We start from the raw sequence: 17968 nt of genomic DNA, 5'->3' as shown, positions 1-17968 counted from the left end.
GATTCTATTACTAAAAACTTCAACCAAACAAAAAACTAGATGGAATGGATTCTAACTCCATTCCCACCCATTCCAAGTAATCCAACCAAACGACCCCGTATATCATAGTGTAATCATGATTAGTTTGTATTTGTACTTATGAAAACGGAGGAAATATGAGACAAATCACATTCACATTTATATCATGGGAGTAGCTAGGCTTTATTATTTGATTTAGAGAATTACTTAAAGTAATGACTGTAAATAAATTTGTGAGGTCCTTGATTACCATCTCATAAGACTAATTTTAATCAACTAATCTTCTAATCTAGTTACCTTATACTCCATTTATGAAAGTCGAGATTACTTGTTAGTTTATTGTTGAAAAGAAAGCAAAAGTGGGGAACAAGGCCAACAAGCCCTCCACCAATAATCTGCATGACAAATAACGTTTACATCCGATAGACAAGTTTTCCCAAAACCCATTAACTAAATAACTAGAATAGTTAAAAAAGCTCATGATAGCTTCCACTTATACGATGAGCGATTAGAGCCTTGTTGAAACAAGTTTCTCTTTCAATTTAGTTAGAAAATTTCCTCCTTAATGCAAAGGGCTTCCAACAATGTTTTGTTTGCTTATATATGAGTATCAAAATTGACCTTTTTAATAGTCCAATTTCTACTTCGTTTAGTAGAGTGCTAAATTCCTCTATTCCAACTAGCTTGCAAGGCGTATGGTTAACACAAATAAGGTTATGGTAATGGTTTGAGAATCGCCGAAACCCATATCTAGTGTTTATTTAAAATGAATTCATAACTTTCTTAAGTCGTCATTATCTCAAAATACACAGACACAAATAAATCCATGAAAAACTCATGTCATCTTGCATTCAATCTTGATTTCAAATTATGCTACCTAGTGATTTTGTGAATTTAGACACATTTAGTATTATCCTCGGAACCATTTTCCCATCATCAAAATTAGCCAAATACAATGTAGAAGTACAAAGGTATCACAACTTAGCAATAAAAAGATTAATATTATAGTTTATAATTAGGGTTGAATAATCAATTACACCTAAAAATGTGTCTTTTTTTCTCTTTTTTTTTTTTTTTCCCCTATCATGAATGGTTCTAGGTAACATAGTTAACATTCAAAAAAATAAAATTTTTTAGTGAACGGAAAACCCATAATTACGTTGTCAAGTCAAATTAGAGTTAGGTACAAATCCATCTTGGATAGCCATGTGGATATTAAAACCAACCATATATTTTTATAGGTAATTATAGAATAATGTAAATATAAATAACATAACTCGACAGATATACCCTCAATTGTGCAATCATCATCCTTACGTATTTGTGAGTAATTCGGCCTTTATGAATTTATAATCTAACTTCATATTAATCCTAACCACCACACAAACATATCTACCTTTGCTATCATAAGACTAGACGTTTGAGAAGAATGATATGCTACAATTTCTGCCAATGAATTTTCTTCCAAAGAGTATGTGTTAATCCATGAAAAACCTTGTTACCCAATAGAACATAGAATTTGTGAAACCTGCTTTTCATAATTCATTGAAGTTACTTGACATGATAGGCAATTGGATGGACAGAAAGAACAGTTTTCAGGTGAATGGCACTAGTTGCAAAACCCCCATGACATAAATCCGCATGATGTTTGGGGCACTATAGCTTGTATCGGGTTATCTACTTGTTGGAGTCTTATAAGATTAGGGACTTATTAGAAGGTTATTGTCATGTTAATAGTGTAATTTGTATTTTGTAAACATGACAACTTGATCTACACAAAGATAACCTGCATTGCTAAATGTGCAAATGACAAAAAGACCATCTGTTTTGAATCTTAAGATAATGGAAAATTTACTATCTGTTTAGAATTATAGGATAGTGAAAAGTTGCGAGGCTTTAACTTTGTCAATATAATCGAATCCTGTGGGCATTTTCATCAACCTAATCTTGTGTAATCCTGACAACAGAAAATATACATGATCTTAACTTGGCAGCACCTTCCTTACAAACAGCCAAATATACATGTTCGCCCCTTCCCTCGTCAAGCATACACCTATTATCATCAAAAAATCAAAATTCTGTTTAAATGTGTAGTACATCATCAGAATAGAATGTAAGAGTACTAAACGTACGGCATGTCCTCCGGGAAAAAAGAGGGTACTTGATAGTCCAAACAGGCTCCCAGGGTTCCTGCACATAATTTTATGAGCTTACATGAACAACATTCAATTGAGGGTTTCCTCAGCAAGATGAATATACTCACCTATCCTGAGAAGGAGAGGCAAATTCATGCAGTTCTAATGTAATTGTGCTGGTAATAAACATAAGATAATGCAATCTGGTGGACAGAAGTTGAAAAGGGAACAAAACATTTTCTGTTGCAAAACAAATTATGAAAATGAGAATTATTGCATGATCCATCCAGAAAAAGGCCCTAATCAACAGCAAAAGGTTTATGTCACAAATTTGTGACGTGTGAGTAAGACATATAGTCTAGGGGCACATACATGCAGCGATATTCTTATCTTTCTGAAATTAGTCATCAATATGATTCCATTTGGTGGAGAACAGAAGTCCAAGGGGGAGCATACAGAGACAGTTTCTGTTGTGAAGCAATTAAGCAAATTTTGAAAATGGGAATTTTACATGATCATTCCAGAAAAGGCTCTAACCACTAGCAAAAGGTTACATGGTATATTCACGACGTGGGAGTAAGACACAGTAAAAGCTCTTTCTGTAAACCTTAAGGTGACAGGGATTCAAATCACTTTCTCAAGGTTGCTGTGAGCCTTCCAGCAAGTTGCACAGAATGGACACGCGCAGAAGAGGTGTCACTATCAATCTTAATTAAAACGAATTTTCATCATGTGGAGCATTATACTTAGATAAATCCAGGTGTCTGTTCTAAATTCATAGACCAAGATGTATATTATATACACAAAGTGGATAGCAATAAAGACGATACAAAGCTGCCTTCCTTTTCGAAAACGAGCAGAAGCTGCCACTTGGCAAATTAAGATAGCAGTTTTTAAGAAAATTCCAATGGGCTCAACTCCACAGTACCCATGAGATCAGCTCATCTTAATGGGAAGACAGAAATTTCAAAAGGTAAAGATCTATAATGGGTGGACCAGGGAGAGCATTTGAGTTTTCTCATTAGTTAGTCATTAGAACCACTTAATCATAGCAATAGCACCAAAAAGCACTTATAATCTTCTATTCAGTAAGCTGGCTAATTCTACCAGCTGCCTTAAATAGGTACGATGTACTTAACTAAAATTAATTACCAAAAATGTGACAAAATCAAACGTCACTGGCAAGTGAAGAATAAAAAAGTGTAATTTTACTCGGGAATTCGTATATAAAACAATAGTGGCAATACTATGTTCTGCCACCTAACATGTTCCCTTTTTCAGATTTTCTCTCAAACAACTGGAGGTTTTTTACACAGATTTAAGACATTAATCTCCTTTTCCAAATCAGCAACAATACTAGGTAATGGAAACCCAAACTGAACCAAATCAAATTAAACCATTGAACAAGGATCCTCCCTATGGCTTGTCATGCAGTCTTCAACTCTAAGATAAAAATACACCATCGTTACTCAATGCCTTTGAAAAGACCCCCACCTATGGCAAGGCAAGGGAGTTGGATGTACCCAAACTATACCCGTGCAATAACAGAAAGGCTATGCCCTGTTAATCCTTTGACCCACAATGCACCAACCATATAGTTCATTATAAGAAAATGTACAAATAGCTTGATGAGGGGTACTACAGTAGTCCAAATCCAAAGCCAAATAATAATGACTCCTTGCCTCCTTTAGATTAAAGGGCTATGTCTGTCAGACACTATGCTAACTATACTAGCTTCTAACCAGCATCTGTTGTATTATAAGGTCACAACCTTCCAAATATTTTTTAGTAGTTCAAGAAATACATTTAAAAACTATTAGAACTAACATTAATGATTGGAAAAGTAGCTAGTGTTTCATATATTTAGATGCAAACACCAGCCAATAGCATAAAATGACATAGATACAAGTATACAACACAATAAATGTCTCCTCATTATATCTGTTCCCAAATGTATATGAACATTTCAAGATGGAGGGGTGTACATTATAAGCTTGTTGCTTACTAAACTCAAACAATAAGAAGAAAACACACACAAATCACAATAAAAACAAATAAATAAGCCACATGAACTACTTGGCTGCTGATATATCACACATAGGTGCTGATTTTGCACTAAGAAATATGATATCAGTATAGTGGAGAACTGGAGACTGCTTTACCAATATAATTGGATATATGTGTCTTCTAAAAGAACATCTACAATTTTCCATTTTTTACTTCATCTTGTCATGTGAATTTCAGCATCTATGTTACAATATATTCTTCAACTAAGTTACTAATAATTAGGAAAATACTTCGATAGATTGATCAACAAGAAAACATACACCCAAAAATACAAGAAAGAAACACCTTCAAGATGTTCAACCAAGATCTACAACAAACTAAAGATCTGAAATTCTGAATCTTTGGAGGAACTAGTGAAAGTTTACCTGAATCATAGTTATGGCCACCAGCAAAGGTATTTCTAATATCTAAATGAACTGGGCTTTCTTCAGGTCTGCAATGACTCCCTTGTCCTCTTTGCTTCTTTCATTGTAGATAACCTACGAAGTTAAAAAAATTAATTGCATGTGATGTTCGGTTTCCTTTTCAAGGAAAATGGAGTAGAAATCTTTAGGATAAAAGAAACAGCAGTTCCTGTACATAGGTATACCTTATCGATGATACCATACTCAACAGCTTCACTCGGGCTAAAATATTTTGGACGTCGGATGTCAGCTTCAATCACTTCAGGAGGTTTTCCAATATGTCTTGAAAACAGCTTAACCTTTAAGGCAAACAACATATGTTACCCTCAATTGTAACATCAAAATCTCAAGATCTCAAGTTGAATGAAAAATTGAAAAGTATTAGAAATAATCAACAGCTATGGAGCATTTTGCATTGCTAATTCCTAGAAAGTACTCCCAAGTACAAGTGAACAAATTAATACAGAAGAAACAACTAAGGTCCTGTTCGGTTTACCTAAAATTTTCTGAACTGAAATTACTTTGACTGATTAAACTGAAACCTATTTAATTCGGACTGGATAAAACTGATTGTTACAGATTATGGCTGATTTTAATGTATATGATTTTAAATAGAGTGAACAGGGCCAAATTGGCACTTTTTTCAAATAAGTACTTGGACTACCCCCCCCCCCCCCCCCCCCCCCCGCTTTTTCTTGTAAAAAAGAGAAGGCCATGAAGGTCACAGGATGAAATACCCTCCTTCCACAGTAAAACAAAAGGCAGAAAGAGCATGAGGAAACCCACAAGATTTATGAGAACCCCCACAGGCCCAAACCTACCTACATTCCCATGCTCAGGGAGGGGCAAGGGGAGGAGAATTTCATTGATTAAAGAAAAAGGCCAAAATTTTCTACATTTGGTATTAGAACTCAGGAGGTCCTGCTTTTTTTTTTTTTTTCTTCAAGTCAGTACCTTCTATTACAATGTGAACTGAACTTACCATAGTAGATGTACTTGATTATTATCACAAGATTCAGTAAAGTGAAACATCAAATTTTGCTACAAAATAGAACAAAATTGCTAGAGTTGGCATTTGTCTTGAGTGGTGTCAGATTTGAATGTATACCGGTTAAAACCCCTTAACCCAAACACAAACCATATATAGATTGGTTTTAAGATCCTTACTTAGGTGGAAGGCCAAAACATGCACCTAAAGCCAAAACTTTTCCCCTCTCTTAGGACACGAACTGGGAATCTGTGTGTGTGTGTGTGTTTTATTTATTTATTTATTTATTTATTTTTTTTTTTTTTTTTTTGGGGGGGGGGGAGGGGGGGTTATAAGCACATGGTAAACTAAATTCACAAAAGCAATCGATTACAAGGATCTGGACATTTTTAAAGGTCTGTTTACTGTTGCATAGTACCATTGATCATTACAAATAATCTAGCTACTATGCAGCCAACAAATGACTATGGTACTTTATTTTGCTTTATAAAGGCAAAATAGACCTGGGAATAAAATAAATGTGCAGTAAAGTAGTAAACTCAATGTTGGAGAAAACTCAAACCATTATAGGAGACTTTAGTTCTTTTGAAGATGTGATTAAACTCAGCAATAAATACAAAGGGTGAATATAGCATATATAAACCTTTGATAAATCAACTTTCCAATCTCATACATGGGGTAATTTAAATACGAAGTAATAACATTTCTTGTTAAAAAACTTGGAGATCAATGTAAGATTATAAACAACCTTATAAAACATTTAAATATTTAACATCAAACAAAAATATCCATTAAAATTAGCTCATAAAACTTCTTTCACAAACATTCAACATTGCAGTACACGTGGCTAGATCTTTAATAATGTGATTTTATACACAAACATGCTTCATTTTTAATAGTATTAAATGATTGCATATATAAACCAGTACCAAGTAATTGGGTAAAATAATGAAAACATTCGCACAGCTTAATTGCCCTTTCGTGAAATACCATCTCAATATAATGTATTATTCATAATAATACAATGCCAAGATATGAATTATGTAAGTCATTACCAATTCTGTCTTCACATTCGTTACTTCTTTCCTGGCAAGTTCAACATCACTTGCTTGACCTTGGAACCTTGCAATTGGCTGCAGAAATTGCACACAAGGGTTTATAAAACCATCTGAAGAATATATGCATCTTGAGAGCAATTAAGTGGGAAAAGGTACGGAGAAGAGAAATCATCAATGACAAGCTAAATAATGACCTGTTTCATCATAATAGTAGAGGATGGCAGGGCAGCACGATTTCCCTTTGCACCAGCAGCTAGAAGTAAGGCTGCCTCTCCCCAGGCATTGCCAACGCATAGAGTAAAAATAGGTGGCTTGACATACCTGAAAGAGATCAAATACCAACATTAACAGATGAACAAGAAAAAATCAGATAGCACTTGAATAGTTAAATAAACAAAATTGGAATTTCATATATTCAGGAGCAAAGGTTTTAATAAAAAAAAAAAAAACACAGTAGAATATAACCTCATAACATCGTATATAGCAAAAGCCTCTGTTTCATATCCCAGCTTCTCACCACCCTAAAGGAGAAAAGGTGAGATAACCATCAATATCAGCAACAAAAGACCTAACATTAGATGACAAATTGAAAACGGATGGCACTAAAAAAATTCAAAAGACAATATAAACAAGTAATATAGGAAATCCGCAACAACCTCCACAAATTTGGTACAAATGAGTAGCATCGAGAATATTGCTACTGGAACTAATCTTCTACAAGCACAAGCAAGACATTACAAAACTGCTAAAGATCACCATTAGAAAAGGAACTTGTCAATGGAGAACAGATCTTAACCATTAGAATAATATATCTTAACAGATCTTTCCACTGGCAAAGGTCTGAGCAGATTGTCATTGAACTTTTGCCCCTTTATCTCAAGTGACAAGTTTCACAACCACAGAAGTCTACAATAACATATCTATGCCCTCGTCACAAAGGTATACTATCTCACAGTCATAGTATCACCACTGATCATCAATGATTTAATCATAGTGATCAACTATCATTATGATTGTCTAAAATTCTTATTGCATTTCATTTCACAAGTTTTATTCACATTTTTGGCTTAGATACCTGAAAATTCTATAAACTTAGAATAAAATCAAGACATATGGTATAAAATCTTTTGTCTCAACAAGGCAGACAGATAAAAACCAATGTCAACTATACAATTTGAAGAGCAATGTGTAGAAGAAATTCATGATCGATCACATAATCCAATTAACATACAAGAAGGAAGCAGCACAAAAATCACCTTTGTTGTTCCAGTAGAATTGATGTAAAGATATATTGGCTTTTCCTCATCCTCATATTGAAGATACAAGAATTCTGCAAGTATTAGCTCAGTCACAGAGGGCACAAGAGACATGCCTAAATAAACTATGCGGTTCTTGTACAAGTAAGAAGCCAAATCTGGTGGTGGCTGCTCCCAAGCACTTCCTCTAGAGAAAGGTATGACCTGATATTTGTCAAAATACATTATGCAACTACAGCAAACCATTCAGACAATATTCTATTGTATAAAGGATATAAATTAAAACCTGTTTTATCCTATAACAACAACAACAACAAGAAAGCCTCAGTCCCAAAATGATTTGGGGTTGATAACATGAATCGTTATAAGAAACTGTTCGCAAAGAAAATGGAGCATAGCAAGATAATTGATTGGGAAAAAAAGAACTACGCGGTTCTTGACTTTTCTTGACACATATCTTAACTAATTAAGCGTGATAAGCACTTCTTGGACTTTCTTGACACAATGCACTATATCCACACTGGTAAGTGAGGAAAGAATTCAATGACGCGAAGGAAAAAAAAAAGGGGGGGGGGGGGGGGTTCTATGTACCCAGTGAAGTCTCCTTCATAAGTTTTGCAAAGAGAGATACCATTTGTCACAAGCAACATGAGAAAGAAAAGAACTACACTCAGAATTCACAATATATGCACATGCCTCTTCTTTCATCGCCATAAAGCAGCCAATGTACGATGTCTATTCAGACTTTTGAATCCAAGCAGAGGCTATTAATACCCCTTGTCAACAACAAAAGACCATTTCAGCCTAAGCGAACCTAAGCATAGAGGTATATATGTTCCCATAAACAAACCAGTCTACTTCATTCTTGCATATCATGAATCAATACTTGTTCTGTTTTAGCTAAGTCAACTAATAAGAAATTGTCCGAAACAAGTCAAGGGTCCTAACATACAACCTCTAAGAAATGCGAAGGTAATCCTCAAGATGAAATAGATAAAGAGGTTTTCTAATATAAAGAAGACCCCGGGAAGAGTCTGGGTTGGTGGATCGACATTTCTTTCTAATGGTTTGGGTATTCCGAAACTACTTAGCTGGTGATTTGAGCCATTTTAGAACACTATTTACGCACAATTACTACAACGACATCCTTTCAAGTTCAATTGTTTCATCCACTATCACTTTACCACTCACATTTGTAAAACTATAAGTCGATTCATCAACTTGTAGCTCACTTCATATCATTGCCAGTTTACTACTAATATATCAAATTTGACTCTCATAACAGTTCCAAAAACATAGAATCAACCACCACAATTACGATCATGCTCTAAATCAATTTCTCCAAATACACATCATCTGTTATGAATTTATGATCAAATGGCATATACATTTGACCATTATTACAGCTACACCCTAAATTTCAGCTTTCCTAATAAAAAACACCAATAATCTGAAAAATAACCAAATTGCAATCACACAACCTCCCAATATTACTAAAATTAACAACTCAAAAACGTAAAATCGAACTGAATCATATAGAAACCCTAAAATTATCAGACATGGAGATAAAGAAACGAGAAAGAAAGTTAAAAACCATACCATAGTAACAACGCCGCGCTTAGGGCGAGAGTTGGACGACGTAAGAGAATGAGGTCGCCGGAGTTTATGGCCGGAAAAGTCACCGGAAACGCTACCTCCGACATAAGGAGAGAGAAAATTGGAGGAAAGAGAAGCTCTGAGAGAGGAAGCGCGAAATGAGGCGGTGGTAGTAGTAGTTGGTTTGGAGTGAAGTGGGGGAGAAGGTGAGCATAATCGGGTGGTAAGTAAAGAGTGAGAAGACGCCATTGATGCTGCCATTGATGCTGCCATTGAGCTTGAGTAGAGGAGAGAGAATTGCGAGGAAGAAGAAGATAGAGATTAGAGAGAGAGAAAGAGGAGAGAGAAAGTGAAAGAGGAAGAAGCCATTGTTAAAAGATCCGACCCATTTTTGGAGGTTAAAGGCTAAAGATAAACCGTTTTTTTTTTGTAACGAATTGTTTTCGTTTTGTGGTTTGGGCTTATTTTATGGGTTGATGTGAAACATGCATAACACAATCTTTGAAAATGGCTTGATTTTGTGTATTATAGCCTTTGATATTGCTTTTGAAGAACATTTTCAAACCTTATAAGATTATGTATCGAGGTGTTTTCCATGCTTTGCAAAGGGATATTGGGAGAATTTGGTGGTCAAAAGTATAATACACAAAATCGGAGCGATTTAGGAGGTGCTGGGAGCTGATGTTGGAATTTCACGAAAAACTACGAGAAGAATCCCGGGATCATATAATATTGTGTGGACCCATATATGAGCATTATCCGGCAACGTAAAGGCCCCGTGAGAGCTTATAGCCAATACAAGAGGCATGTATGAAAATGGGTAAAATGACCATTTAAAGGCAAATTGGATGGTTCCACCCACCCAAATAAACTTTCGAAGGGTATTAAGGACCATGGTAAACATCTCGTCAGTTTTTATTTTCGGCAGATAAAAGGTCAAAAAATTACAAAATTAAATGCTATATAATCCACAGTTTTTAAGTAAATTTTGAGGTTTCGGGCCTTGGTGGCGAAAAGTGTTGAGACCCTAAAGCCGTCAAAAACTGACCTAACCCGAGGACCCAACCTTAACCGACAATGATCTGAACCCAGCCTGTAATCGAACAATGGGGTGGATTAAAGCTTTCAATTTTGCCACATTTTGCCACCAATTTCTTCAGAAAACATGGATTATAGCCTTTAATTTTGTAATTTTTTGACCTTTTTTCGACTGGAAATAAAAATTAACGAGATTTTTACTATGGTCCTTAATACCCTCCGGGATTCCAATTGGGTCGGTGTAACCATCCAATATGCCCTTATACGGTCATTTTTCCCGTTCACAACTTGCAGAGATTTTGTAAATTCAAGACTACAACGAACATTTATGACAACATATAATCATCATATAGGGTTTCAAGCGGCAATATATTACCCCGAGATGTATCCATTAGGGTGTCAAGGCTTTTCGCTACCGGGCTCCGAAACCTCAAAAAGCGTGGATTATAGCTTTCAATTTTGTAATTTTGTGACCTATTTTTTGCCCGGATATAACAATTGCCGAAATGCATACAATGGACCCTAATACCCTCCGGGAGTCCAATTGGGTTGGTAGAACCACCCAATATGCCCTTAAACGGTCAATTTACCCATTCACAACTTGTAGTGATTTCGTAAACTCAAGCCTACCACAGACGTTTATGACAACATATAATGACCATATATGGTTTCAAAAGGCAATATATGACCCCGAGATGTATCCATTAGGGTCTCAAGGCTTTTCACCACCGGGCCCCGAAACCTCAAAATTTCCTCAAAAACCATGGATTATAGCCTTCAATTTTGTAATTTTTTGACCTATTTTTTGCCCAGATATAAAAATTGCCGAAATGCATACAATGGTCCCTAATATCCTCCGGGAGTCCAATTGGATTGGTAGAACCACCCAATATGCCCTTAAACGGTCAATTTACCCATTCACAACTTGTAGTGATTTCGTAAACTCAAGTCTACCACGGACGTTTACGACAACATATAATGATCATATATGGTTTCAAACGGCAATATATGACCCCCAGATGTATCCCTTAGGGTCTCAAGGCTTTCCGTCGACGGGCCCCAAAACCTAAAAATTTCCTCAAAAACCATGGATTATAGCCTTCAATTTTGTAATTTTTTGACCTTTTTCGCCCAAAATTAAAAACTAGCGAAATATTTACCATGGTCCCTAATACCTCCCGGGAGTCCAATTGAGTCGGTGGAACCATCTAATATGCTCTTAAACGGTCATTTTACCCGTTCACAACTTGTAGTGATTTCGTAAACTCAAGTCTACAACGGACGTTTATGACAACATATAATTATCATATATGGTTTCAAACGACAATATATGACCCCGTGATGTATCCATAAGGATCTCAAGGCTTTTCGCCGCCGGGCCTCGAACCCTCAAAATTTCCTGAAAAAACGTGGATTATAACCTTCAATTTTGTAATTTTTTGACCTTTTTTTTTGCCCGGAAAAAAAATTGCCGAGATGTTTACCACAGTCCCTAATACCCTCCGGAAATCCAATAGGGTCTGTGCAACCACCCAATATGCGTGCCCTAAAACGGTCAATATACCCGTTCACAACTTATAGTGATTCATAAACTCAAGCCTACCACGGACGTTTATAACAACATATAATGATCATATATGGTTTCAAATGGCATTATATGACCCCGAGATGTATCCCTTAGTGTCTCAAAGCTTTTCGTCATCAGGCCCCGAACCCTCAAAATTTCCTTAAAAAGTGTGGATATAGCCTTCAATTTTGTAATTTTTTGACCTTTTTTCGCCCGGAATTAAAAATTGTCGAAATGTTTACCATGGTCCCTAACATCTTCCGGGAGTCCAATTGGGTTGGTGGAACCATCCAATATGCCCTAAAACGGTCAATTTACCTGTTCACAACTTGTAGTGATTTCGTAAACTCCAACCTATACTATCACGTACGTTTATGACAACCTATAATGATCATATATGGTTTCAAAAGGTATTATATGACACCAAGATATATCCCCCAGGGTCTTAATACTTTCGCCAACGGGCCCAAAACCTTGAAATTTCCTCAAATTGCGTAGATTATAGCCTTCTATTTTGTAATTTTTTTGACCTTTTTCGCCCGGAAATAAAAATTACAAAGATGTTTACCATTAGTCTCTAATATCCTCCGGGAGTCCAATTGGGTCGGTGGAATCATCCAATATGCCCTTAAACGGTCATTTTATCTGTTGACAACTTGTAGAGATTTCGTAAATTCAAGACTACCACGGACGTTTATGAAAACATATAATGATCACATATGGTTTCAAACGGCGATATATGAACTTGAGATGTATCCATTAAGGTCTCAAGGCTTTCCGTCACCGGGCCCGAAACCTCAAAATTTCCTCAAAAAGCGTGGATTATAGCTTTCAATTTTGTAATTTTTGACCTTTTTTTGCCTGGAAATAAAAATTGCCGAGATGTATACCATGATCCCTAATATCCTCTGGGAGTCCAATTGGGTCGGTGGAACCACCAATATGCCCTTAAACGGTCATTTTACCCGTTCACAACTTGCAGTGATTTCGTAAACTCAAGCCTACCATCCACGTACGTTTATGACAACATATAATGATCATTTATGTTTTCAAATAACATTATATGACCCTGAGATAATTCCCCTAGGGTAGCAACACTTTTTGCCGCCGGGCGCCGAAACCTCAAAATTTACTCAAAAAGTGTGGATTATATACTGAACTCGAGTCATGGAAGGTTTAACAAAGTTTTATATACCTTTTATTCAGCGTAAATTATATACTGGTATAATTTTGTAAACCCTCAATCCGATTTAATAAATTATTTTGTTCAGCTTATATACCTTTTGTTCTTTATTACTCGTATATAGGTTTAATAAAATCTTGATGATGCTAGATCAAATTATGGAAGATGTAATTATATAGTTCAACTTGGCCACATCGATATTTATTAGAAGTGAACTTGAACCAAAACCCGACTCAATGCAACACTAACCCGAACCTGAATGTACCATCTTGTTAACCCATCCAAACACACTCAATACAACCCGAACCTGAAATTGAACTCGATCTGATTTTAACTCCAATTGAACCCGACCTTTATCCGAAAAGGTTTATGACCCGTTATAATTGACCCGACCTGAACCTGGCCTGAAGCTAGATTGACCCGACATAACCTGATCCTGATTTAACCCGAGACCTAATTTGACCCGACCTAAACCCAACTTGAATACTAAAAATCGATAGCTCTAGGGCCTGTTCATATTTACTGAATTGAGCTGAACTGAACTGATTGGAGCTGAACTGAACTGAACTGAACTGATTGGAACTGAACTGAACTGAACTGAGCTGAAATGAATATTTTATGCGAGAGGGAAATTAAGAGCTGAACTGAAGTGAACTGAACTGAACTGATTGGAACTGAACTGAATTGAACTGAACTGATTGGAGCTGAACTGAACTGAACTGAACTGAAATTAAGTAAATATAAACAGGCCCCTAGTCAAAACCATCGAAGTTATGCATTGGCCCATTATACTCCTACTAATTACATTTTAATTGGCCTGTCTACCTTTTGGTCATACAACCATGTCATTTTAGGCTCATGTTCATGCTTTATCTCTTCGAAATACCCTTAAAAAGTTAAAATTAGAGTTGAGTCAATACGTTACCTTGTTTGACCATATACATAGGTGCTTTTTAAGACAAGGAAGTTTTAGCGTCCATATTTTGTGCCTTATTAGCTTATGCCTTGAAGACACTTAAAAATTTATCCGACTCGATCCGACCATATCAAACCCGATCCGATCATCCGAATTGACATCCCTAGGTTGGGTAACATTGCCTATGCCAAACTTTGGTTTTAATTTCCACTAAAAAATATATTATAACTTCAACTTAATTTTCTATAGAATAAGTTAAATAGGATGAGAAAATTTAAACAAAGGCAATCTATTATTAATAAAGAAAAGGATTATATTTTTAGTCCTTTGACCTTCATAACAAGCAATTTATATTAGTTGGGGTGATTATTATTCAGATACATAAGTTCCAATATGTTTATCTACGTAAATACGTAATTGCGTGTTAGTGAGTCCACGAACATAGGTCCACTGTACGTTTTTACGCATACCTTGACTTTATTGATTATCATTTCTTAATTCTCACATTGTTATATAGTAGATGGTTGTTAGATATTATAAACTAAATATTGAAACCTTTACGAACTCTATAAACAAATTGATAGAGTACATTACAATAATTCAACAACTTATATTAATATGTATACCCATCTACATTAACACTCCATTTATGAATCAATGATAGCATATTGCTTGTCACATCTTCATTAAAAGGTGATATAATATCGATTGGCTTAGTTCAAAATACAAATGCAACTTATATGGTGATGCATGCACGCTTAAGATAAAATCTCCTTAATACAATATTCATATATAATCTCACCAAACCGATACTTCTAAAATAATGGAATGCATATTTATGATAAAACGTCACTTCTTTTATCCAAATTTAGATGTCGCATTACTAGTTATATTATCACCATGATCATTTGGCCTGGACTTGAGTAGCGAGAAACTAAAGTATTATTATTTGTTGCAATCGTGCGGGTGCTTTGCTTTTATTTGAGGTCGGGTAATTTTACACTTTTATAGGCGGAGTGGTACGTAAAAGGGGCGTCTTTACGCCTTAGCTCCAATCCGACGAAGAGTTTCTTCAATTTTAGCATCCCTTTGCTCTATAGGAAATTGCAATAAAATGTCAAGGGCAGTGAAGTTTTTGCCATTTAAGGTGTTAACATCTAATTGTAGATTTCCAGCTGAATTGGTGCAAGTGTTCAACAATGCTTCAACCATCTGCAATTCAAGTTCAAATAGTTGGTAGTTTTAAGAGATTTCTGACTAAAATATTGGATCATAAAAGCTACTAGATCATAAATAATATGACAGTACTCTTTATTGTCTTTAGTAAGTACGTGATATAAATAATTGATAAAATAAAAAAGTACTATGAGAGATATATAAAGCCAAAGTGATTAGGTTGCCTAGAAAGAATCTCAAAAAAAAATTATGTAGCATATTCAGTTTTTAAGTTACAAATATATTAGTAGTAGTCATGTCTCATGTGAATTGAGTAGTATTACAAATTTAGCGATCCTTATAATACAGATGAAGATGCCAACGGGAACATTAGATTTATTCGATTTTTAGAACGCATTTTACAAGAAATGCGTTAACCTAATAAGCTAAAATCAATAACACTGACTGACATATAAATTTTACTCGTAGAAAATATTTTAATGCCTATATCTGTGTTTTTTTATTGTGTTGTTACACTTGTATCATTTCAGAAAATATATTTTATACCTGCACTTAATTTTATGGTTACACATATCAAACATGTGTCTTTTATATCAAACATGTATTAAACATGTGTCTTTTATATCTTGTGCGGTACTGCGGTGGTTGTTTCTTGTTCATACTTCATAGGATGACGTTAAATTATTGTCACAAAGACTTATAACAAGTATAGATCAGACTGGATAGGATGACACTTTCTATTTTTACTTAAATTAGTTACTAGGTACTATATATGTTACTCAGACTCTTCATTTTACCTTAAATACCTGTGTCAGACCCTCAACACTTGGAAATAGATCGGGTACTTAGACATCTGATTTAGTTCAAATCTACTTCATAATCATGTTAACTATAGCCGAGTCAGACACTTGGACACGTACCAGTGTCAGACATGTAAGTAACATAGCTAGCCTAGGTATACCTTAAACATTTTTTACCCTAGCCTTTTTATGACAGGAGGTAATTAACCTAGCTTTCACAAAGATAGAATTATTAGAAAACTTTACCTGTTGCTGTTTCAACATGATAGCCAAATGCAATATAGTGTTGCCTTCATCATCCTTACAGTTCAAGAAATCACTAGTTACCTTACTGTTATCAAATGAAGAGCCATAAACTGAACCCATCAATGGTATGTTCCCTTGAGATTGAATAACCAATTTGAGCTGCTCAAGCAAGACCAAGAAAGCACCCAACTGCTTGTTCTTCACTGCAAGGTGAAGGGCGGTTTCGTTTCGTGTTGTCGTGTCCATGATGCAGCTAGGATAATACTTGACTAGAAACTTAACAACTTCAACCTTCCCTGAAACCACTGCAACATGCAGGGGTGTTCTGTTTTCTTTACCCTTAGTAAGCTCTTTTTTTGTAGGAGCTAACTTTTCTAGTAAGTTCCTAACCATCTCAACTTGACCAGTTTCTGCTGCTAAGTGGATTGGACTACACCCAAAACGATCAATTTTCGTGATGAAAGATGGCCTTAAGCTCGCGATTTCCCTAGCAAAGTAAGGCTTTCGAGCTAAGACAGCTAAGTGTAAAGGAGTCCTAGTAAATGGTACATCATCTATGAAATTAAGTATGTTTGGCTCATCATCAAGTAATGCATAAAATGCCTCTATGTTTCCTGCTTGACATACTTGTACCAATCTCTTATCCATTTTTCTTTGGTGTGAATTTTCGTGGCTCGATTTTTTGCTTACAGAGTTAAGGAGGTTTGAGGGATTGGTAAATATTTAGAGCTTGTTATATATAGAACTACTAAGGTTGAATTTTTTTGAAGCATGATGAGTTTTTCATGCAGAAGTAATGGTTGCTTGTTTGTAGTCCTCCTTTTAAGTTCACAAGAAGTCAATGAGTAAATGTAACAAGAAAAGTGGGCGACATTACAGCCTAATTATATTCTTGCACATCAGTTACACTTGTTTTCTTGTTTCAATCCTTTAACATCATAGTAGATTAGTGAATAATATTAATATATGTAGTGATTATAAATGTCAAGTAAACAAGTTTCTTAAGATAATTAGTATAATTGAAGTATGCATATAGCATTATCTTTTAGATAAGTAATTTGATTTCGACTACAATCATATTCGACAAGAGAGTTTCTCACAATATACCTACCATAATAACTTGTTTGATTTGATTAGATTACATGGAATAACATAATCTGGATATTTGTGGTCAATTTTTCCCCGAACGTTCAAGTAATGTCAAATACTTGTCACAAAATTAAAAATCAAATCTAATTCTTATTACTGAAATACTTCGTACTTCACAATTTTCGGATAGTACTCTTTCTATCCCTAGTTTTTGCACCATTTAACCCAAAAAGTGGGTCTATACTCTATATATGGTGCCGGAGGGTGAAGGGGTACTATTATTGCAAAATTAAAGCTCCAATTAATGTCACTTATAGGATTAAGCAACAAATCAAATCGTTGATTTTGCACATTTTATTGATTGATAGATATCATTTGTAACCAATTTTTTATTCAAAATATTTTGAGCTTTTCTTTCATTTATATTCAAA

General features: G+C 35.2%; 2 protein-coding genes across 2 annotated transcripts; both read right to left on the bottom strand.

The window, feature by feature from the left end:
* Positions 1-1790: 1790 nt before the first annotated feature.
* Positions 1791-9820, bottom strand: LOC145598055 (ATP-dependent Clp protease proteolytic subunit-related protein 4, chloroplastic-like). Its single transcript, XM_081654347.1, has 9 exons — positions 9526-9820; positions 7927-8130; positions 7136-7191; positions 6865-6991; positions 6668-6745; positions 4810-4923; positions 4586-4699; positions 2151-2208; positions 1791-2071 (listed from the first exon to the last, which is right to left on the bottom strand). The coding sequence occupies exons 1-7, from the start codon at positions 9793-9795 to the stop codon at positions 4628-4630; spliced, it is 921 nt and encodes a 306-aa protein (XP_081510473.1). The 5' UTR covers positions 9796-9820; the 3' UTR covers positions 1791-2071; positions 2151-2208; positions 4586-4627.
* Positions 9821-15264: 5444 nt separating this feature from the next.
* Positions 15265-17096, bottom strand: LOC145599195 (uncharacterized). Its single transcript, XM_081655601.1, has 2 exons — positions 16449-17096; positions 15265-15438 (listed from the first exon to the last, which is right to left on the bottom strand). The coding sequence occupies exons 1-2, from the start codon at positions 17094-17096 to the stop codon at positions 15265-15267; spliced, it is 822 nt and encodes a 273-aa protein (XP_081511727.1).
* Positions 17097-17968: the final 872 nt, after the last annotated feature.

The sequence above is a fragment of the Chenopodium album genome, chromosome 20 (genome assembly GCF_948465745.1).
Source record: "Chenopodium album chromosome 20, dcCheAlbu1.1, whole genome shotgun sequence".
NCBI classification, from domain to species: Eukaryota; Viridiplantae; Streptophyta; class Magnoliopsida; order Caryophyllales; family Amaranthaceae; genus Chenopodium; species Chenopodium album.
Note: the sequence above shows the minus strand (reverse complement) of the source record. Positions and strands in the feature narration are given on the sequence as shown.